Below are 25,264 nucleotides of genomic sequence, written 5' to 3' on the forward strand. Positions count from 1 at the left end.
GCCATGCTGTATGGAACGTTTCCATCTATCCATTGTAATCCATGATGATTTCGAGTCAACCATGAGGCTTGGTGTCTCTCAGATTTTATGAGCACACCCCATGGTACAGGACATGCGAAAAAATAATGTGACAAAATAAATCCTCTTCTCAGGATTGCCGCTTCCTTTACAATGAATTGTTTATTGAGGATAAATCCCTGTAGATCCACAAACGTTGGTACGGACGAGATCTCTCTCTTCGATGTATCAGTTAAAAAGAAGAATGACAACTATCTCATAACACTTTGATTTATATTCTGCTATGCTTCCCCCGACAAATGTCGACAAATGAATCTAGTTTGTCTGGCGATCCGACTGACGATCGGCGCTGTCTTGTGTCCGAGGTAGACAGTGGAAAATTGGCTACCGGGCATGGGGGTGTGGACCACTGGGCATCACATGCGAAATATGCGACCAGAGATGACAAAAAATTCAGTGATCGTGCTGAATGCCGGCTGGCAACTTGGAATGTTCGAGGACTTCGACAAGTAGGAAAGCTGGATATAGTGAAGAGGGAACTCATGAGGTGTAATGTGAGAATGGCAGGAATCTCTGAGACTCACTGGCGAGGGAGAGGTCACTTCCTAAGCAACAGTCATGCGGTCTACTTCTCCGGATCTGACGACACAAGCCGCAACGGTGTGGTTTTTGTGATACCCAGCGGGCTGGTTGGTTCCGTCCTTGGCTATGACACTGTCAGCGATCGCATAATATCTGTTCGCATCAAGGCAGCACCTTGCGTACTGAACTTCATCCAGGTCTACGCACCGACAGCCGACGCGGATGCAGAAGACATAGACAACTTTTACAGCTCTCTGCAAGCAACCATCGAGAAAACCTCTAACCGAGAAATCACAGTAATCATGGGAGACTGGAATGCCAAAGTGGGACGCACCGATAACGATAACCACATTCGCAACGCAGTTGGGAGATACGGTATAGGAACTCGAAACGAAAGAGGTGACAGGCTTATCCAGTTCTGCATTGATAATAACTTTACAATTGCCAATACAGTCTTCAAACAACATATAAGAAAACAATACACCTGGACGTCACCAGATAACCATACCAAAAACCAAATTGATTATATTTTGATCAACAATCGATGGAGATCGGCCATACTCTCAGCAAAGACACTTCGCGGGGCTGATTGTGGCTCGGACCACAAGCTACTGGCTTTCAAACTTAGAGTAAGAATGAAAAGGTGTAAAGGAGCCGCAGTAAAGGCCAAACTACCGCCAGTTACTGACCAAAGAGCTTTCCTTAGCAGACTTAATCACGAAATAGCATCGACCGACCTGGAGGAATTGACCGACCCAGATGATTTGTGGAACCGACTCAAGGGCGTCATCGAGACATCTTTAACTGAACAACAACCAAAAGATCGAGCAAAAAACCGTGACTGGATTTCGGCCAATACCTTCAAGATAATAGAGGAAAGAAGAAAATTGCTAGCAACCGGCTTAAATAACACCGAAGCGATAGACGAATACCGCAGGCTATCGTCGTCCATCCAAACAAACTGTCGAAGGGATAAAAATAACTTCCTAAACGATTCATAGTTCGTGCATGCGGTACGTTGAAATCATGAAAACTAGGCAAACCTAGGTCGTAGATGCCAGCGGATCAAGTTTCCGTGATCCGCCGTTCATCCTAATCCTATCTTCATGTGAGGTAAATGCTGTAAAGTAAATTCATGAAAACGTTGCAAACGTATATCGTAGACAACAACACAAGTTTTCCGTTTTGTTTACGCACGAACGAAATTTTGTCGCGTGTAAATCGAGAATGCCGGCTTGCTCCGAGAGAGCGAAAGGAAGAGGGAAAGAATGGAGAGCGTGTGACAGCGAGAGAGTGAGAGAGAGGAAAAACTAGAGTGAAAGAGCGAAAGAAGCAGTAAACTGAAAGAGCGCGAGAAAGCGAGATGGGAATCGAACGAAGGAGATCGGAAATGAACAAGGATCAATGTCAATGAAAGACGAAGTGAAAATTGTTACTAAATAATTTGGAAGCTTTGATGAGATCTTTAATGATCGCAGTTAAAAGATATACACTGAGCGATGAATCGCTAGACTCGCAACTCGTTATCGGAAATTTCTTAAAATGATTGAAGTAACGGATCATATCGCTCGATTAAATGCTTGAACTGATTCTCGTGAACAGCCAGACAAAATAAGCAAGTCTCAAAATCGCCGGGCATTTCGCGTGTTTATATATATTGTCGAGTTTCTGGAAGCTTCTCAGAATCGAGCCGGGGATTCCGTGGTCTGCGCAATACACTACATCGTATGGTTTAAATTTAGACTACCGTTGTGAGACCAAAACAATAATAATCCGCGATAGGTATAAGTCAGAATACTGGAAATGACAAACGATGGTTCGATAGATTTGTGATCTTTTCGTTGTCGAAGGCTCGCTCGGAAGAATTAAACAATACATGACGCGACGACCGAAAGGTCATATGAGAAAGCATAGAAACAGAAAGAATTACGGAAATAATAACAACCGGACGAAAGACGATATAAATTGATACAGAGAGTTAACAATATTAAATTTAATACAAAGCCTTTTTTCTGTTATCTTTAACATACCGCCCGCCTCGAAACTATAGTTTCGAAAGGCGAATCAGAACGAAGAAACGAATCAACTAAAGAAGAAAGAGAGAAACATTACGTTGATTCGAGGCGGATGATATGTTAATTACTTCAATTTTTTCAATCTTGTATACGGGTGCTGTTTTGTAATTGCCTGCAGACGTTTGTACCGCTTTCCGTTTCGTTTGTACCCTACAGGTGTAAATACAGCGAGTTTTCAAAATTGATGTTACAGCTAATAGTGTTGTTACGTCCAGACTCAATAAAAAGGAAGAGTCGAAGGAAGGACGTAACTACTGTTATTTTCGAACGGCGCTAAACGGTGCATCGGTTCGAGCCGGGCGAACGTGCTAAGGCCCAAATAAGTCAATGACCGGAAGGGTCACTTTTACTTTATTTTGAAAGGAGTAGTAATACTATGAGAGTTCTAACTCAGGTCCTCTGAGGAGGGTGCGGGGCGCGGGGGGTTCTCCGGGGCGAGGGGTATGACGTCACGCGGGTGGAGGGGGATGTTTCGACAAAAGAGGGGGAGTTTTCTGAGTGCAATATTTGTAGATGGTATCTTACGACTTTTTTATGAGGGTTCTTAGACATTTTCCCCAAAAAGGTATAGAACAAGCGCCGATGATTGACAATTTTACCCTCGTTAGTATAATTTTATTACGGAAGCGCCGATGTCCGGCTGCTCGAACTTGTCAATTTTAGTAGGCATCTTGATCTTCGAATAATTCGATCTTGCTCTATCTGGCTAGAATAGAAATCCCTCAACCCTGAAAGGATCGCGTACTGGCGTGTTCATCGGTGTTTCCACTTCGGATGCGAACAATTATTGGAAGAAAAAACCGAACATAGGTAGGTGCATTTCGCAAAATCGTTAAAATTTCCGTCGTAAAATCACATTGCAAAAAATATTTTTAAATAGTTAAATCAGTTTTTAAACGTTTAATCCTATTAATGTAAGAAATGAGATAATTCTTTACAATGAAACAAAAAATATACAAAGATTAAAATTTAAATAAAAATATATATAAGATTTTGAAATAAAGATTAATTAAAATATATTACTTTTGTATCACAAATACACATACAAATTTAAAAATAATATACAATATATTATGTACATGGCATTAATATTATTATTTAATGAATTTAATTTCATTAATTTAATTTAAAGTAAACACGATGACAAAACTGACAGTTAAATTGTTATCTTTAATAATAATTTGCCTATGAATAAGGAATTTTTGCATAATATATTATATTCTCATATTATAATATTTTAATTTTGGTTATAAGAACGCTTCAAACTTCAGCCAAGCTTTAGCCAAGCCTTTTTTAAGTGAACAAAAAGAAATACTTATCATCTGTTTGCAGGATATGGATTGCTCGGATGTAGCAGAGCAGTGTTCGCCAACAGAATCTCTTACGTTTTCGATTTAATCGGACCCAGTTTCTCGTTGGATACGGCCTGTTCCTCGGCTTTGACTGCTATGCATCAAGCCGTCGTGGCGATGCACGCCGGCGAATGCGACGCAGCGATCATCGGCGGATTGAATCTCGTGCTCGATCAGGCTTATAGTCTTCAGTTTCATCGATTGAATATGCTGTCCAATGAGGGCAAGTGTAAATCATTCGACGTTACGGCTAATGGTTTCGCAAGAGCCGAAGCAGTGGTCGCAATATTTCTGCAGAAATCAAAGGATGCGCGCAGAGTGTACGCCACGGTGATGAATACGGCGATAAACACAGACGGCTACAAACCCGAGGGTTTCACGTATCCAAGCGGTGACATTCAGTACTCGATGCAGAAGGTGTATAGCGAGGTGGATATCAATCCCGAAGACGTAGGTTACGTGGAGGCGCATGGTAGCGGTACCCAAGCGGGTGATCCGGAGGAAGTCAGCCCCATTGATAAACAGTTTTGCAAGAACAGGAAGACACCGCTACAGATCGGCTCGGTTAAATCAAATATGGGCCACTCAGAAGCCGCCAGCGGACTATGCTCGATCGCCAAGGTGCTGATTGCGATGGACCATTATTTGTTTTATTCACTATTATACCACTAACACTTCTAATACAAGAAAGTAGCCACTAAACTTTTTTCACCGCTGCATCTATGCGCTTTCAAATCGTACTATGGTTTGACGCGCTCTCATCCTCCTTATATATATTTCACCTAATTCTGTCTCCTTTTCTAACATTTGGCGTATCTCAAAAGATAGTTTCCCGAGATATTGGTTTTATGGATAGAGGAGTAAGGACACATGCAGCCGAACGTTGGCGCGATACATTGCATTCTTCCTTAAAAAATATTAAGAAAAAATGTTTCGCTCTCGTTTTATGGGAGATTTTCCGCGAGGGTACAAAGCTGCCGAACGTCAACGCTTTTGCACCTAATCACGTTTCAACATGTTCGTCGCAGCGTCGGCCCTAAAATCTTCATTTCTTTCCTAATGATAAAATGTCCATAAAATGAAAAAACATAGTTTTATGGATTCTAGAACGCTCCGTTGACAAGTTCGAGCAGCCGGACATCGGCGCTTCCGTAATAAAATTATACTAATGAGGGTACAAAATCATCGGCGCTTGTCCTGTACCTTTTTGGAAAAATATCTAGGATCCCTCATAAAAAAAAAAGTCGTAAAGATATCCATCTACAAATATTACACTCATATAATAAAACTCCCCCTCCTTTGTCGAAACATCCCCTCCACCCGCGTGACGTCATACCCCTCGCCACGGAGAACCCCCCGCGCCCCGCACTCCCCTCGGAAGACCTGGGTTAGAATCGGCATAGTATACCTACTCAAATGCAACGCGACGCGGCGCGCGACTACGCATTCGGGACTCTTCGAGGCGTCTATCCGGCATCTCCGGCACGCGCGAGCGGAATCCGCGTCAGTCCGCGTTCTCGGTTTTGGTGATAAACACCGCGCGAATTCCTTCGGAGCCGCGACGGCGACTAACATTAGACGAATTTAATGAAGTTAAAAATGAGGTTCCAAAAAATTCGCGATTCCAAAAAATACGAGATATAAGCAAAGTAATAAATATTAATCTATCTCTCTTATATGTGTAGAAAATATAATCGCGTGTCTCGATAAAATGCGTGTGTATAAGTGAAGATAATAAATGCGGAGCGTGTGATATACATATATATAAGTGAAAGTAATAAATAATATAATTTCGAGAATTTTAAAAAATGGAAAGGAGCGCGTTAAAAAAAAATCGAGAAATGACGTAAACTTGAAAAATCGTCGCCAACTAGGTTGAGGAAAAAATTTCGCATCTACCGCGGTACCGATTGCGAGTCGCTGTATATATGTATGATGTATAATGTATATATATGACACACACATACACACTGCCTACATCACCTTCACATACATGTGCACGCTGCTCGTTTAGCGGCCAACATAAAGGAAGAAGGGGAAAGAGAGAAGAAGTGGTCTATCGGTAGAGCAAGAGAGAGAAAGAGGGAAACAAGGATTGTGAGAGGAAGAGAGGGAGCAGCTCTAGACATGACAGGAGGGGAAGAGAGATGCGAGAACGAGAGAAAGAGAGGAAAGCCTCGCGACAACTAGGTGACGGTTGCGTGAATAAAAAAAAGGTTGGTGATGCAATGTGCTTTCCTATGCGATAAGTAGTGACGTCGGCAAAAGTGCACGAGAGTAAGTGCTACTGGGATCGTAGAGGAGTACCCACCCGCTACCGCAGTATTTAAACAATATTAAATTACAAATAATTATATAAGTTATTAGTATTTTAATGCATTTAATATCAATATAATAATAAATTTTTATCAAATTAATAATACTTGTAAGAATTTTAAGAAATTTATCTTTCATCTTAGCGTGCAATTTACTTTAGATAACTTTTTATTAAATTTGAAAAATTTAATAAGTTTTTTTATGGTTTAATGATGGGAAGTGCTAATTATTTATATTTGAATGATTCATTAAATAATATCCCATATTTTGATTAGCATTAATACGTTAATTTCTAATTTATATATATCTTAATTGATTTGCTAACTAATTTTGCAAAGGGTTCTTCGATCTAATGATCAATTTAACAATTGCAGGAAATACTTCGTCAATAAATAATAAATATATCAAAGCATTGATAATTTCCGAATATTTTTCGGCGGCAAAAACGACCGAGGTACTTGTCATCAAAGTTTAATGTGACGAACTGTAAATTGAAGGATAAGCGTTTCTCGACTGTCAAACTCGTCAAAGTGACTTTTAATCAAATCGGTCGTTGTTTGCCGACTAATGAGGTTTAAATTGTATTTCACGCGCAAATATTTTATGTGCGATTCCCTCTCCTTTCTGAAATCCGAAACCGATTATGAAGTGTGACGTAAGAATCGCCTAAGTTATCGTCAATTTTTCGGATGTAATACTCATACTTGAACGTACTGCAAAGATATGTTTTTTTCGCGTATGTTTTTTTGCCGATAATGCAATTCGACAATATTTATAATGCATGCTGCTTGGATATAAAATTATGCGTCTTCTATATATTCTGATTGATTCGCGCAAAACTCAGAGATTATTTATCATTCCTTGTCACAATATTTTTGAGTTTACATAGACATACGATATTATTATAAAAAGAATTTGCTCGTTTTATCTTTAGTTTTAGTACTTGTTATAAATTTATAATACTATTTTTTTTTATATTTCAATATTTAAATATTCGTTAAACTTTTCTCTCTTTCTTTCGAATATCTGTTATATAACAATTTTTGAGAAAAGTTAAATTAGATTATTTTTTTTGTAAAGAAAAGTCGCAATTTTTTCGTGAAAATTGTAACTTCTTTCTTTAAAGTTGTAAAAGTTTTTCAATTTTTGCTTTTCTTTTAATTTTTTTAATTTAGTGGAGCAAATAAGATTGCCATTGTCAATCCTACATTGATTTAATTTTAATTTAAATTTTAGTTTAAATAGAAGGTAATAATATAACATTAAAGAAATGAATTGGTTTTTTTGTTTCAGACAAAAATTACGATCGCTAGGTTGTACACAGTGAAAAATGGGCGGCGCTATCAATATAGCTTTATTTTTTAAATAAAATTTCAATATTTTTTAATAAAAAAATTATTTTACATAATTTAAATGTATAATAAACTGTGCCTAAAATTTGGAATTAATTGGTTTTATTTTAGCTGAGAAAAAAAATTATAAAAATTATGTATTTTTCAGCCTCCTATAAACCAGGATAGCCATCCTATAACCATTCCCCCTTAAAGGGCGTCTAAAAATTGCGTATTTTCGTACAAAGCTTTTTGAGCTTAACGTTCAATAAATTACAAGCCGTGCTTGTTTTAGAGAAAGAAACATTTCTCAAAATTGCTTGTAGTCTTTGATAATTTATTAAACTATATTATTATTTTTTTTATTGTCTTGCATCTATTATTATCTCAAATAAGCCTTCCTCGAGTAGAGGAAAAAAAATATTAAGCTCTAGGACCTCCCTTAGTAAATTACAAGCCATGCTTATTTTAGGGAAAATATTTTTTTTTCTCAAAATTGTTTTATTTTCGATAACTTATTAAATTATTTTTGTTATTATTTATTGTCTTATATTTATTATAAAATTAAATATATATCGCCCTATATAACATCGTATTTTCTCTGCTCGTTTATATATTCTGTACAAAAGTATATGTTTAATTGCGAAAGTAGCAGCAGAAAATTGAATTTAAAGTATGCTTTTTACGTAGCGTCTTTGAGCTTAAGAAATATTTAAATTTATATATGGAGAGAGAGAAACACAGAATGCTGGACCTGAATCGAATTTTTTTCGATATTGCCGCAACAATTTAACATCACTGTCAATTTATGTCTTATCGATAACGAAATGTGTACGTGTTAGAGTCGATTCCTTTTCAATAATGCTCGCTTTTCGCAAAGCTTTTTTCATCGACTTTGCTTTTGTCGAGCACAATGTACTCTCGTCTCGAAGAAACTTCTGTCGATTTCGAGGTAAAGGAGAATGTGAAAAGCAGAAGAAATATCAGTGGCGATGTATAAGTGTATAAAAATACAGTAGGTATGTGTATATGTCTGTATATCAGAAAGCGTAGATAACGAAGGGGAGAGAGGAGAATAGGAATTGCACGTGCGGTTTTCGTCCACGTGTAACAAATTAGTCGATCAAGAGCAGATTATTTGAACACATCACGCAGGTCGCCTTCACAACGGGACAAAATTTCGCGAAAGGTATCCTCGGCAAAAGGCATAATAATAGTATACATATATAACAATGCTTAACATGAGTGACCCTCGAAACATATTTTGCTTTTTTCTCGCTCGATAGTTTTAAGACATATCGAGTATTTTTGACATTATCTTATTTGTGTACCTAAAGCGATACATCTTAACAAATTTTTGCCAGCTGACAAAGTTGCTTTCAAAAAATATTTTTTCATTTAAAATTTTATATATATTTAAAATTTAAATTGAACAAATAGAACTGAAAAAATAATACACATAATTGTATATTATATATTTTAAAAAATACAAACCGTTTTTTATAATTGTCTTAATAATTTCATGTAACATAATTGTGATTGAAACGTTCTTAAAATTTAATTTATTTCCAAATCGATAATATCGATACTCTATTTTTAAGAAATTCTTTCTTTAATAAATGTTACTATATTTTTATATAATCGTGATTGTTTTGTTCCAGGCCTGGCCCATATGAATTGCAAGACCCGGTGTGGGTCAAAATGAGTACGATTACCAGCGGCATTACCAAGAAAAGAAAGAAATCAGATGCAAAGCCTCAGTCGCAAATGTAAGTACCACAATCTCCTGTCTTTTATCTTTCTTGAAGTACGCTGAGCTCAGATCCGCAATTTGGCTGGTATAGTAAATGATAAATACCTGTCTTTCACATTGCATATTTGGCACAAAATCCAAGTGTGTCGGTGAAAAAAAATGATGATCCCGAGTTATTATCATTTAATTCAATTCATTGAAAAAAAAAATGTAAAAAATATTAAGCTATCTTGTATAAAGATAATAAGAATGAACAACATTAAACATTTCTTTATTCTTTATATTTTTATATTATTTATAGTTTTTTATTCTTCATATTTTTATATTATTTATTCTTTATTACAAAAAATGTTTTTATTATTTTACTTTAAATTTTAACTTTCGACTAATTTTTTTTAAGTTTTCATTTAGAAGATCGAGATGTCTAAAATGTCAAATGAGGTGCGTGGTTTTTAAAAGTGTCTTACACTTTTATCATTTAATTCAATTCATCGAAAAAATATTACGATATAAAAGTATTAAGCTTTCGTATAAAGATAATAAAAATGAACAAAACGTTAAGTTTCTTTATTCTTTATATTTTTTACATTATTTCTTTCTTACAAAGTTCTTATAACTGGATTAATTCTTTTTTTTAAGTTTTTATTTAGAAGATAGGATGCCTAAAATATTAAATGGGGTGTGCGTGGCTTTAAAGTTTGGAAATCCGTGAGTAGTATGTGGGCCACTATAGTGAGTCAAAACAAACCCCCACCACTCGGCCACTGGCGCCAGAGGGGCGTGGCTAGACAGGGCTTGTCGATCCGTGATTGGTCGATCCGCTAATAGGGGTCATTAGGCCCAGGGCTCTGATAGGCCTAACTATAGTGGCCCAGCACTGTGATTGGTTGGTTTTTGGAACGAGAGTGGGAGAGTAGGCAGGGTTTTTGAAAAAAGCCGACAAGATGGCGATAAAATATCGTGGTGTAGCGTAGCAGGCGTGGGGATTATGGCACCCCACCCAGTCTATGATAGGCTCTAACTATAGTGGCCCAGCACTCTGATTGGTTGATTTTTTTTTTTGGAAGGGTAGGGGGTGAGCAGACAGCGTTTCTGAAAAAAGCCGAGAAAATGTCGATAAAAAAACACGGTATAATAAAGCCGTCATAGAGCGGTTGGTCCTCGGTGATCGTGTATAGCGCTGAAAAAAGATAAATAAAAAACGCACTAATTTCGGCTGACCGTTACTCGGCGTCGCATTGACGGGTAGCGTCGGCATCGTCGCTAATAAAGAAAACAAAAAGATATACAAAAAGTACATGCGGCTAGCCTCCGCTTTCAATTTAGGCTAATTATCGTCACCTAGGGTAATAAAAAGAGGCCTAATTAATAGAAAACACGTGCATTCGAGTTCGCATTCTAGTGACGCTACGTAAAGATTTTATTGCTAAAAAGAATAAAATTATTTCGAAGTAAAGGAATAGAGAATAAAAATGTAAAACAATTTAAGGTACAAAATTTTACTTTATGGTAATTTTTAAATAAAATCGATATTATTACATAAACATGATACATAAAAATATATTTCCTTTATAGCATATTACATTTAAAATAACAGGAATATGACATTTTATTTTTAAATTTATTGTTACAATTGCAGAGAATTATTACTAATACTATATACACATACTTTTTACAAAAATTTACATTGCTTTCCTAATAAATGTATAAAATACTTATATAAAATATTGAAGAAAATACGCGAGAAAAGAATTATTTCGATGATAAATATCCGTACGGAATCGAGTAACGGTTATTAATAAATCTACGTTTCACCAATACTGGTGCGCATATTTTCGACTCGTCCCGCGTTACAATTTCATGAAACGCAGTGCGTCGAATTGCGCTAAAACGTAAATTTATTGTAGTTTTATCTTCTTCTTCGTTATCTTCTTGTTCTTTTTCTAGATTCTTTTCTCGCGCTAATAATAATTTTTTAATGCTATTAAAATTAACGCGCCGTGAGTTCTCGTAATTGAGGGTTATTCCCTTAACTTTACAGGTTTCATATACTCGACCCTCGGGTCGACCTTCGCACGATGTAGGCGTAAAATTTTGGGCCACCGGACACGAACTCTTCGATGTAGCTACCTCGTCCGTAGCTCTCGAGTTCGTCGGTCATATCGCCTAGAAAATTACCCGTGTGCGGTTCATATTCAGTCGGATCGCCGGTGCTCGCATAAATACAGGAATCGGTATCGTAATATAACACGCGACGATCTAAACGCTCTAAATATTCGTATAATTTTAAACGTGCTTGCGCTGTCGTATATGCGGCTATCACTACGTTAGTTATCGGCGAGGGTACGATAGCCTCTTGTCGCAACCGCCACGAAACATATATTACCTCATCGTTTACAGATAATATATCGGTTATCTCGTGCTCGGGACTTGTTAATAACAACATAAAACGCTGATGTGTCTTAACGACTTCGGTGTTTGGTAAATTGGATCGCTGGCCGACTTTACCCCAGAATGAATTCAAACAAAGCTTCGCGACCGAGCGTAAACCGGGATTTCGCGCGATGTTACGTTTATCGAGAACAATACCCTCGGTTTCCTCGTACTCCCGCAGGTATCGCTCTTTAGCGTCATCGTCCTCGCATTCGCCCGGCCACCCGCTTGCTTCCTGTTTAAGTTGTAGAAATGAGTTTATATATTCGGCGAACAATCCACCTTGCTGTGTTTCGCGATTATATTGGCTAATTTTATATTGCCAAATTTCATTTACTTTTGTCACGAGATAACCTTTTTCGATGGCCTTGCGTAATTCGCAGGTCACCCACGTACCATCAAATTCGCGTTCGCTAGGACGCTCGTGCGTACACGACGTCAGCGAAAATGTTTCGCAGCAACTGCGACATAAGGCGAATAACAATTTTCCGTGCACGCGATACGGGAGTACTGGATTAAATAAATCGCGCGGTGGAAGTACCGTGCAACGTAGGAGGCCTTCGACAGTATCAAAATCATAATTCGGAACTGTTCCGATTAAAGTGGAACATTCATTGCCGACATAAATATCGGGATGACCGATAAGGAAAGCACCCGTCTTCAATACATACGGGTACAAAGAACATACATCCACGTAACGTATTTTCTCTGCATCCGTGATTTTGTAAAGAGTCGCGATATTTCCCGTCCGTCCACCGAAAAATGCATCGCGAGGATCGAGCGGTGCTGTTTCCACCATCGAATGGTTCTCGAGAAATTCGCGCATCTCGCGATTGTCCCGCATTTCCCGATCGAAGGTACACTCCCACTTTTCTGTCATCAAATACCCCCGCTGTCGCAGTCGCCACGAGATCGCGAGAGTTCGTTCGTATCGCGAGTCAATCGTGTCTTTACGGTCCATAGCCGACGAAAGCGTTTTATCGCGATTTATCGGAAAGCACGATGTACATCCGTGCCAAAAACAGCCGTGGAATTGCAGCACGTGACGCGACGTTACTCCCGTTTCCGATGTTTTTTCATAATAACCATCGACGAGTGTGCCGTTAATCGTACGATATTCGCACGCCCTGCATGGTTTATAGGATGACGAGCTCGCGCTTCTTCCATACCAGCCACTGCAGAGCTTTACGCGAATACATGTTCGCTTTTCTGTATCCGCCGGCTGGAATAACACCTATCCTCGTAAAAGTATACGTCCCAAAAATATTCATCTTCTTCGTCCTCCTCGTAATTTTCTTCCTCTATTTGTTCTTCATAATTTTCCTCTTCCTCCTCCTCCTCGTCTTCTTGCTCGTCTTCCTCCGGTTCCTCTTCCCGCTCCATTTCTACTATTTTAACATTTGAAATTTTGTTATAAAAATAATATATAATATATAATTTAAAAGTTTTATATTGCTTTGTATTTAAATTTTTGCAGAGCTATGTAAACTTATATTTTCTAAATATCGTCTTACCTTGTGTGAACACCTCGCTATCCGCTGAGCTTACAGCAGTTATAGAAGCGACGTCGTCGTCGTCGTCGTCGACATTATTATTATTATTAATAATATCATCTTCGTCATCTAAAATAATATATTTATATATTAAGATTACTAATTTTTTATATTTAAAAAAATATTTTATTATTTTTAAAAAATGTTAACTTACCAGATATATCGATAACAGCAATCGGCAAGTTTTCCGGCGGGTGTATTCGTGCTCTTCCTGAAAATATTTAATTTTTTATCAGTAACTGTAATTTTACGAATAATTATTATATATGTTTAACGTTTGTAAACTTACGCGAAGGTCCTGCCTCGGGCTCTTCTTCCGCTCTGCGTCTTCGGGTGGGGTGTACTGTCGCTAATTTTACAGGAGTGTTCCTCGCTACGAATAATTAATAACGATTAAAAATTTAGGCTTATAATATAATTACTGTTTCATATTTTTTCTCATCGAAAGGAATAAAATAATTACCTGTTAATTGTTTTCTTTGATAATCCGCCAGTAGATAGGCTGCATATCCACCCACATCCTCTTCTTCGTGTTGAAAAGCCTCACGCATTAATATTATTTCAGTGGTGGCGTTTAATAATTCTCTATCGCCGCCGAAATGCCCCAATCTATATAATACTCCAAGTAACGAATTGGAGATCAAGCCCGCGAATTTTCTAAAAATATTATAATTATTACACGGCTCTTCCGTCAGCCGTGATAAATACGACGCGGCATTTATCGTCGGCGACAAATTCGCCAAAGTTATGCATTCAGAAATTAACTTTTTCTGAGCTGCCATTTTTTATTTGCTTAACGTTTGCACTCACAACACTAACGCGATACGTCGAAACGTGTAAGTCCACGAGACTGAGTAGCTAGGACGATGTCAAACTCAAAATGCGGATTTTCTATTACGTTTCGGAGAATTTATATTTTATATCCATGCCAAAGAAAGAAGGCGTCGAAAAATTCAACATTTTCTTCGTTTATATTTTAAAAGAGTGGGAGGTTCGGAAAAATTTTTAATTCTCCCGCTAGCACTTATTTTATTTTTCGAAAAGGAGGCGGTCATAGAGCATACGCACATTTCTTAGTCTACTTTATTTACCTATCGAATGGTGCTTTTCTTAACAACTAGGCGTGGCTGAAAAGATTTTTAGTTATTTAATTGGCAAACGTCGATTTTCTTTCCGACTAATATTCTAGATGGTGTTTGAGTTTTACAACTATTTTTCTAGCCGGGTCGGGGAAAATCATAAAATCATTTTCTCTTATTTCTTCAGATACAAAAAATAGTTGTATAGAGTATAAGCCTGCTTTTTTTATCCCATCATATAATGTTACGAGGTCTAAATCGCCGATCTTGCTTTTTCTTGTCCGCAAACATCTTCGACCTAATCCGGCGTTTTCGAACTTACAAATCCTTATTATTATATTTTAGAGCAAAAAATATTTTCAAATCAAATATAATCTCTCACGAGTTTTCTTTTTGTTTAAACATAATTCGATTTTACATAAAAAATTAATTTTCCGTTTATTCACTTACATACACAAATTTTGTTGTCCTCTTCTCTCGTGTTACACGATCTCAAATCTCATCTCTAGAAATTTCTAAATGTTTCTAGAAGTTTTTTATTTACACAGGACTGAACATGAAAAATCCTGATTTTTCACATATAAATTGTCTTCCCCACTTTGCTTTTTTAAATTTTTGCGAGAGAGGGAGATTGGCAATATAAGCACGTCGACAAATCGCTCTTCCGTATGCATTCGAATTCGAGCGTACGAAAACATAAGTTTGTGCTACGAAGAAAGAATTCCACGTGATTTCGCCATTTTGCTGCGTGTCGTGACTATTCGTGTGATTTTACAAGTGAAAACAATGGCCACACGTAAGGAAGTAACTAATTTTGCGAAATCTGAACGCGATCGCAATATTCGCAAGACGGATAACAACGACAACATCGACATCGATAATGCCGGAAGAAACGAGCAACGTTATTTATTGTTATCTACAATGTATGGACTTAATTCTTCGCACACTAAGAAGATACACATTAGTTTGCAATCGAGGAACGAGGCAGTGACTTCGTACCGATTGTTAAATTATCAGGCAATTATACCGATGGAATTTGCTTCGACGTCGACACGTGGCAGAAGTTTCAAGCCAATATGGAGCATATGAATCTATACTTGAATGAGACTCAAAAGATTAAACCTGATCCCATTATTATCGAGAATATTTCGATCAACTTCACTAGTGCTTACGGAGCGAGGGCTGTACTGGTGACATACAAGGAAAACAAGGATCATGTTGCGAATGATAAGGTGGAAGAAGAATCGCAGCCGCCGTTGAAGAAACGAAAAACTTACGCCGTTGCGATAGTGATGCAGAAAACTACTTTCCTCGGCTTGGAAAATATTAGAAAATGCGTGGATGCGCATTTGACGCAGTTAGTTTCTATAGTCGATACTGTTAATGTAACTGTTAAATGTAACTGCAAGATATTTAATTAACGAAATAGAATTAAAACTTCCCTTGTCTTACATTGATCGCGAAATTATAAAACTTACTGTCAAAGGCAATTATCAGGAAATTGCACGTAATGTACAAACGCAAATAAATAACTTAACATTTTTAGACGTTTACTTTGACATTGTATTTGTAGAATTAGTTTCGCTTCGATTTAATGAAATTGTTCGTATTATTTTGCTAAAACGCGAATCTTAATTTTATAAAAAACAAAAATTATTATTAATAAATGAAATTGTTTCTATCTTCAATCAGAACATTTTCTTTTATCCTCCTTATAATATTGCCTCCTTGTGCCTACTGCGAGCGTAGAACATTGCGACGTAAATTATAGTTTGATCCTCGAACGTTAAACGAGCTTATCATTTCCGTCACGAGTGAGCGGCATGGAGAGCACCGCGTACATAAGCTCATAAGTAGCGGTGCTCGGAGAAAAACGCTGGCGCGAGCACATCTCCGCGGAAACGCTTACTCGCGTCGCTCCTGCGGCAACGTATAGGCTAAATGGGCCGCGGTGCTCTTCGCTCGTACGCGTGTAAGAAAACGCTAGCGCGAGCTTGCGGCCGCCGCGGATGTGGCCCCCGAAACGCGAGGATAAGCTTATGACACGGACAAAACCACCTCTTCAATATTTTAAAAATGTATGCGACACGCGCTTACGTTTTTAACACGCACACACACTCGCACACACACACACACACACACACACACACGCACATACACAATAGTTACTAAGGCGCATACGTTAACTTTTTCATTTATAAACTCGTGAATAGAACCTAAATTAATCATTTCGCGAAATGGACATACGATGGAAACATCCGTGGACGTCGATCGTCTGCGGACCTACGGGATGCGGAAAAACAATTTTCGTGAAAACTTTTCTTCGTCATTTATCCGGCATGTCCGATGTTCGATTCGAGAGAATTTTATTTTATTACGCCGAATGGCAAGATGCGTATCAGCGCCTGCAGTGCGACACGAGTAAAAATAAAGAAGAAGAAACAAACGATGTATGTGCATAATAACGGATACGGTGATACTTTGCTAAAAATAAAGAAAAATATAATCGAATTTCGCGAGGGATTACCGCGTCCGGAAGATTATTCAAACGATCTGCTATCTCCAAAATTAGTGATAATTGACGATCTTATGAGGGAATCGTCATCGTGCGACGCTATCGTAGATCTATTTCCCAAAGGAAGCCATCATAAGAATCTTAGGGTTATACTCATCTCGCAAAATCTTTTTCATCAAGATCGCGGACAACGCGATATATTTCTCAACGCTAATTATATAGTAGTTTTCAAAAATCCGCGCGATCGTGCTCAAATTCGTCATCTCGCGCGTCAAGTATATCCCGACCGATCCGAAATTTCTGGAAGAAGCATACTACGACGCTACCTCGCGACCTCACGGGTATTTATTTGTTGTGCCTCTCAGGGTACAACGGGATTTGTAGGATACTTTGAGGGATCCGTTCGTCTTAGGAGTTAGGACTCCGAGTGTCGAGGGTGGTGAAAAGAACACTTTGGTCACAAGAGAAGAGTTTATTCCAACTCACGTGTACAATTCTTTGGTATGTCGAATCGCAGCGCGTCCTCACAATAGATTAGCTGTAATTACTTGTCGCCCTCGGTTCGGAATACGGCCCCGAGGAGTTAATCAGGCGCGCTTATATTACCCGAAAGTAGGTTTTGTTTTTCGGTTAATGTGTCGCATGTATGCAATCGGTTTTGCATCGTCTGCGTTTTACGATCTCGAATGTGTCGCGATGTCTTAACGCGTGTATGCAATCGGTTGCGTTTTTGATTTCGAGACGCGCGCTATATCTTTTGAACTTTTGAAATGCTGATTCTGCGTTCTCTTTTGTGGGTTTTTAGGTCGTGGTTGGGTCATAGTGTTTACGGTTACAACACCCTTCCCCCGCGGAAAAAAGAAAACGGATCGAGTTTTCCTTTTCCCTATTCTTCACGTGATTTTGTCTTCTATTTCTTCGGTACAATATTATGGCTATTGTGCTTATAATAAGAATGGCTATAATAAGAATGTGCCACCTGATATTGGATATATAACTTGTTTTTTTAAAAACGGGTTGACGCGGACGTTGTCTAGATCTTCTGTTAGATCTTGTAGTCTCGAGCTTAAATCCTTTAGTTCGGTAGGGTTCTGAATTATTTTCTTTAACTGTATTGTATTCAGGTTCGCTGGTATTTCGATTTTTAACCTTGAGATATTATATTCTGGTAAACGCTTGGAGATATGTGCCGTCTATGGTTCCCGAAGTTTTTACAATCATGTCGGCTGTTACTAATTTACAAGTGTTGCCTAGTGTGATTCGTTCTGTCCCCGCGATGGATGTCCTATATTCTTCATGGTGGCAGTTTATGGTTATCGGCTGCTCGGTAAGTGTGGAGTACAATCATGAGTGCTGGTTAGTCAGCTCAATCCATATGGTATGATTGGAATGTATATATCGTGTGTCGCATAACTTTTGCCCTGGGGATGTGTGTGTGTATGCTTGAATTTCGCAGATCGCATTGTCGTTTATGTGATAGATGGGCCTATTTTTTTTGCATATACAGGGTGATTCGAAACAACCGTTTGTCCTTAAAATGTCGTATTCCTGAATGAATTCTGAGACGATTTTTCCTTTGCCAAAATTTTATCCGAAGCTTAGTTTTCAAATTATAAAAGGAAAAATTTAGCGATTTACGGCACGGGTACGGCCGGTAGGCAGGAGCGGCGCAACTCATCCGACGCGGGCGATTACGCGAAGCGCTCGTTGCGATCAGCTGTTATCTACACGCGATGTGTGTGTGTATGTGTGTGTGTGTACATACACCCTCTTTCTCTTTATCTCTCTCTCTCTTACTTATTCTTACCTTATAGAGATGTCTTCTGATGAATAATTGTACGACTGGAATGGATCACAACGTTGACGTTGACACAGACGTTGACACACCGTGACACACCGAATAATAAACGATTCTTTTTTTATAAATTGTATTATCGACACTTTGATGAATACACTTTGATGAATACACTCACGCAATCAGAGAGAATTTTCTTCTAGAATTTACCCTTAATTTTACTATGCAGTTTAGTAAAATGAATCAAACATATTTTATATTTTATTATGATAGATATTATTATTTTTAATGCGATAAATATTAATCAGAGAAATTTTCAAAAAATTCTTTCCATATCATATTGTCCCATGATTATCATGATTCTCAGGGTAAATTCTAGAAGAAAATTCTCTCTGATTGCGTGAGTGTATTCATCAAAGTGTCGATAATACAATTTATAAAAAAAGAATCGTTTATTATTCGGTGTGTCACGGTGTGTCAACGTCTGTGTCAACGTCAACATTGTGATCCATTCCAGTCGTACAATTATTCATCAGAAGACATCTCTATAAGGTAAGAATAAGTAAGAGAGAGAGAGAGAGAGAGATAGAGAGAAAGAGGGTGTATGTACACACGCACACACACACACACACACACACACACACACACACACACACACACACACGCACATCGCGTGTAGATAATAGCTGATCGCAACGAGCGCCTCGCGTAATCGCCCGCGTCGGATGAGTTGCGCCGCTCCTACCTACCGACCGTACCCGTGCCGTAATTCGCTAACTATTTCCTTTTATAACTTAAAAACTAAGCTTCGGATAAAATTTTGGCAAAGGAAAAATCGTCTCAGAATTCATTCAGGAATACGACATTTTAAGGACAAACGGTTGTTTCGAATCACCCTGTATAGTGATTGTCTACGTTAATACATTTTTCTAAATTACTTTGCGTTATTGTTAGATAGTTTTGATTTTCGTTATCAATGGCTACTATCGGTTGGTTTATTTCTGCGAAGGTAAATAAATTCCCATGGCTATAACTCGGTAGGGGGATAGCCTTCACTATGTTATATCTAGGATGCGAAATTAGTGGGAAGCGCAAAATAATGTGTACGTAAGGGTTATTAAAATATGCGCTAACTGTTACGAATTTTTCAATCGTGAGCCAATTGTCTTCGGAGATTCCGAAGGGGAAGAATAGTCCTTGGGGCACTTGTGACGTGGCTTCCTTGAGACTTTCTATGATTTGATCTAACGGAATTAACCTCGGATGTATCCTTCCTGTTTTTACTGCCATTAAGTGTTCGATGACGTCTTCCGCGTCTCTCATCAAATCCGTTATTATGGCATTAACTATGGAGAAGTATTCGTGTATTTCTTCTCGTTGTACTTGATTTGCCATCTGTTTTTGGATTTTGGTGGTAAAATAGTAGTTGTTCGTTGTATTGTGTTGTTTTTTCCAGATTATCGATATGGGCAATTGTTATGTTTAAAATTTTTACTTGATTTTTCATCGTGTGATGCAGTGTTGCTCTTGATTTTGTAAGAGGAGTAGTTGTTCCTTGATGACTTTGTCGTCATTGGCATCCATGGTTCCGAAGAGTGTTTTTGCTAGTGTCCCGATCCCGTCGAGTAGTCCTCTTCGTTTGTTTGTCGGTGTCCTGTATATGGTGTTTACTCGTTTTAAGAGGTGTGTTAATTTATCATTCTCCGTTTCGATAATCGTTTTTTGGATTTGGCAGCTTTCTTTATTTTGTATCTTGTGTAGGAGGTGTCCGTGATCAACATAATTTTGTAAATCGTGGAATCTTTTATTTAAGGTTCCTAGGTCTATATTAATTATTAACTTCCAGGTAGATTCTACTTGATGTAGATAACTGATTTTTTCGAAGTATATCCCTGGCTCTCGATTAAATTGTTCTACCTCGTATTCCTCCTCTAGGTCTTTTCTTGCGGTAGTAGGCTGCACCTTCCATGTCATTAGCGCTCTGGAATGGAAATAGATATCCCGAAATTTTTCTTTCTTAATGTTCTATGAACGCTTTTAAACGGTTCGCATGTGTATTTATTATCTTTCATCCTACTTTAATATTATAATTGACATCGGAGATTTTGTCGATGATTGTGTACGGTCCGGTCCATAATGCATCGAGTTTTTTGGATCGGCCCCTGCGGACGGTTTCGTTGTGTAATAGTACTTTTTCTCCTACCTTAAACGTGGTATTCTTCGATTTTTTGTCGTAGTTATCCTTTCACCTTTTCGTTTTTTAAGTGTTCCTTTGCGATTTGCTGGGCGGCGCGTAATTTTTCTTTCAATTCTTGCGCGTAGTCATCGTATGTATATGTCGGCTTCGGGGGTTGCGATAATGCCGTAGGTAGGGTTGCTTGATGCCCGTAAAGCAGTTCGAACGGCGTGAACCCCGTGGCTGTATGCGGTGTGGTGTTATATGCAAACATTGCGTACGATGTCCATTCATCCCAGTCTGTTTGTTCAGCATTAATGTAGTGGCGAAGGTATTCTGCTAAGGTACGATGTGATCGTTTCAAGGCTCCGTTGCTTTCTGGATGGTATGCAGTTGTCTGAATTTTCTCAATTTTTAGTAATTTACAGACGTCCTTGAACTTCGCTAAGGAATTGAATTTCGCTAAGGAAGTTTGTACCCTGGTCAGTTAAGACCTTTTCTGGGATACCATGTTCGAAGATTTTTTGTTACGAATTCCCTTGCAATTGTTGCGGCTTCTTAGTTAGTTATCGGAATCGCTTTACTAAATTTAGTTAGATTATCTTGGAAGGTAAGTACATATTTATTCCCATTACCAGAGATCGTTAGGGGTCCTACGATGTCTAAAGCGCATTTTTCGAATGATTTGCTTGCGCTATCTGTTATTACCAGCGATGCTTTGTTTTTTCGCGAAAGTTTATTTTTTTGGCAGAGTTCACATTTTGCTACATAGTTTTCTACGTCCTTAGTCAGTCCTTTCCAGTTGTGTAGTAACCGGATTCTGTTAGTGCGTTCTGTCCCTTGATGTCCTCCTAGGGGTGCGTCGTGATACTCATATAGTATGCGGCGTTTCTCCTCTTCCGTGTATTTCCGCTCTGTTTTTGTGTCATTAATTTCTTCTTTATCGATTTTATTAATTTCTTCTTCATCGATTTTATTAATTTCACCTACGTGTCGGCTGAGTGCGTCGGCGTTTTTATTAGCTTTGCCTGCCTTGTGTACAATCTCGTAATCGTATTCTTCAAGTTTTAATCGCATTAATCGCGATCCAGGAACCGTTACATTAAATAACCATACTAATGGTTTGTGATCGGTGATAATTTTGAATTTCGTACCATACAGATAAGGCCTGAAATGTTTTACTGCCCATACTATGGCTAGTAGTTCCTTTTCAGTAGTATTATAGTTATGTTCCGCCCGCGACAAAATTCTGCTTGCGTAAGCAATCGGGCGGTCTTGTCCTACCGGGCCTTGCGACAGTATGGCTCCGATGGCGTAATCTGAGGCATCCGTTGTTACGAGGAATTCCTGGTCGAATTCCGGATATTTTAGTATGGGTGCGGTAGTTAATTTATTTTTTAACGTGTCAAATGCGTTTTGCTGTTCGCTGTTCCACTCAAATTTTTCTTCCTTTTTTCAAACATCTTTATATAAATGTAATTCTCTTTCATTTAAATGCTTTTCAAATTTATTACCTATGATGCATAATTTTGATCGTATTAGTGAATTTGTCATTTTGCATTAAAACTGTCACAAAATATATGTATTACCATAATATTGTTTGGTAAACTTTTTAATGTAAAATGACAAATTCAATAAAAATTATGTCATAGGTAATAAATTTGACAAGCAGGAAGACATTTAAATGAACGAGAATTGCATTTAAATGTAAGAGAGAAGCTTGAAAATTGATATTTTATTATCAGAATTGCCAACGTCGGTATTTTAACGACTGGATTTATTGCATTATATCTTTTTGAGATCGCGAATAAATTGTGTATTAATTTTGCATTTTGATTCTTTTGCAGTAACAAGTGCCTTAATGAAAAAAGACGACGGAACCAAGAGAACTCATATATTGATGAGCTTGCCGAGCTGATTTCCGTCACGGACATGAGCTCTGGCAAGACTGACAAAGGTCAGATCCTTCAGAGAACCGTCGAGCAGGTAAGAAAACAGATTTATTCTCTCTCTTCCCTTGCGAATCTCGATGATTGATAACAGGCATCGTAGGAGCGTGCCATCGATATTTATCGTTTTAGTATCGTTTTTCCTTCCTTGGTAATAAAACGTCATATCCATCTGAGTGACGATTAGGAGAAGGTAGATATATAATCACATTCTTTATTATACTTAAATATCTCAAATCCAAAACAAGATAAACGTTATAATGTTCTTTCTTTAGAAAAAAGAAGGTATAATTTTTACCTTTGTGATACGATTAATCGTTAAACCATCATTAATCTCAATCATTTATAATTTTATAAATCATATATTTTTCTCTTTAGACAATTTACTTTAAGTGGAAATTGAAACTTTTTCACAGCGATCGCAAATATAAGAGCTTTCGATAAAAGCGATGAAAATTCTAAATTTTTATCTCGATCTCGAACGCATCGAGAGGGATTTAAATTTCAAGATTAAATCACTGACGAAATAATATAAAATGCTATCTAAAAACACTCACGTTTCACTTGCGAAATTATACAAATTTTTATCGTTCTCTCGGGTTATAAAATTGAAGATAACTGCTCGGTATTCAGACAAAATGACAATTTTACGATCGGCAAGGGACATTTTATAAAGTCTTTCTTACTTGAGGCAGACAATAAAATATTTAAGATTAACGATATTATTTTCACGGTTTTTTTCTGCCTTTGTAACTCGGGTGTCCCGTGCGTTTTATTTATTTATTTTTTTTTTCTTCGTTAGAACGAAAAGGTGAGAAGTTATTTTAATAATCGAAATAGAGATAACGGTGGATAGAAGACGATCGGAGAGAATGTCGTTTGCTGTCAGCATTTTTCGTCGAAAAATTGATCGACGTATGTCAAATATTGATCGGAGTTGTTTTCGGATCGACGTGGAAGAATTCGCGCGAAGGACGATGAAATATTTGGGAAAGCACTCAGGATTATTGAGAGATTTCTGGAGCGAGCGAATCTCTCTCATATAAAGGTCTCGTCCCCTGTTTTATAAATGACACATATTCCCGTATCGATCTAAACGAAAGAAAGAGCGACAGTATTTTCGAAAGCGACATTACACATCAGTATCACCAATTTAATGAGAATTTCGCGTAACATTAAAAAACTTGTTCTTAACAAGTACTCCTACTTCGACACTATCTGATGGCATTCGATCTTCTTCGCCTTGCGAAATATATCCGTATTATAGTATTAAATCTCCGTGTGTGTGTTTATAGGCAAATTTATTATTAAAATTAGTTAGGTTATATTTGCTGCATTGTAATTTATTATTAAATCACTTTTTTATAACATATTTAATTAAATTTTAAGTTGAAAGAAATGTTTAAATTGATTAGCCTCTTATTTTGAAAAAAATGCGCGGCGATTGTTATTTGCATCTCAAATATTTCAAAGAATGGATGAACTCTGAATCTCTTCTGCAAACCTTTAATTTCGTTGCTAAATAATTGTGACAATTAAACATTAAAATTTAATTAATTTCTAAGAAAATGCTGACAATTAATATAACAATTCCCCATTTATCTGTTATTCTTTACACTAAAAACATCTGCTTTTACAGACATTAAATTAATTGAACATCTTTTTCATAACTTTTTAATTTTTGACTTGATATTTTTATAATTAAACTCTAAATTAAAATTCTATGAAAATAAAATTTCCGCGAAGTTAGAAACTCGGGTTTTTTCTACGTAAAAAAAGGCGCCTAATATGGGCATGCCAGTAGTGAAAAATACCCATTGCAAACCCATGTAGAATCGTATGAAAAATTACCCATTGCAAACCCATGTAGAATCGTATGAAAAATTACTCATTGCAAACCCATGTAGTATTGTACCATTGCAAACCCATGTAGAATCGTATGAAAAATTACTCATTGCAAACCCATGTAGAATCGTATGAAAAATTACTCATTCCATGTTGCAAATCCATGTAGAATTGTACCATTGTAAACCCATGTAGAATTGTATAAAAAATTACCTATTGCAAACCCATGTAGAATCGTACTATAAAAGTAATGATATCAAAAAAAATTGCGCGCCAAGTGAAAGTAGAAACTTGTACCATTGGAAAATTTAAATTGCAAACCCATGTAGAATAGTACCTATGTAGAATAGTATAATTATAAAGACCTCTCTTCACGCTGGAAGTTGCAAACCCATGTAGAATCGTATAATTATAGACCTCTCTTCACGCTGAAAAAATTGCAAATCCATGTAGAATCGTATAATAATTATAGACCTCTCTTCACGCTGAAAG

General features: G+C 37.4%; 2 protein-coding genes and 1 pseudogene across 2 annotated transcripts in view; all 3 read left to right on the forward strand.

Moving 5' to 3' along the window:
* Positions 1–317: 317 nt before the first annotated feature.
* Positions 318–1,601, forward strand: LOC145946792 (protein CFDP2-like). The gene has a single exon (XM_083056550.1). The coding sequence runs from the start codon at positions 318–320 to the stop codon at positions 1,599–1,601; it is 1,284 nt and encodes a 427-aa protein (XP_082912676.1).
* Positions 1,602–4,123: 2,522 nt separating this feature from the next.
* LOC145946793 (fatty acid synthase pseudogene) lies at positions 4,124–9,350 on the forward strand (annotated as a pseudogene).
* LOC145946794 (nuclear receptor coactivator 2-like) overlaps positions 8,761–25,264 on the forward strand; it is a 78,272-nt gene continuing 61,768 nt past the window's right edge. The window contains exons 1-3 of the mRNA XM_083056551.1: positions 8,761–8,863; positions 9,336–9,443; positions 22,826–22,964. Coding sequence (XP_082912677.1) covers positions 9,376–9,443; positions 22,826–22,964 — 207 coding nt within the window. The 5' untranslated portion in view covers positions 8,761–8,863; positions 9,336–9,375. The remainder of the gene's footprint in view (positions 8,864–9,335; positions 9,444–22,825; positions 22,965–25,264) is intronic.

This window comes from Prenolepis imparis, unplaced genomic scaffold (genome assembly GCF_030444845.1).
Source record: "Prenolepis imparis isolate NDT839.2.m4 unplaced genomic scaffold, iyPreImpa1.0 SCAF_21, whole genome shotgun sequence".
Classification (NCBI taxonomy): Eukaryota; Metazoa; Arthropoda; class Insecta; order Hymenoptera; family Formicidae; genus Prenolepis; species Prenolepis imparis.

Excerpts from the sequence above, each read along its gene's own strand:
- LOC145946792 (XM_083056550.1), top strand. The coding sequence starts at position 318 with ATGTCGACAAATGAATCTAGTTTGTCTGGCGATCCGACTGACGATCGG.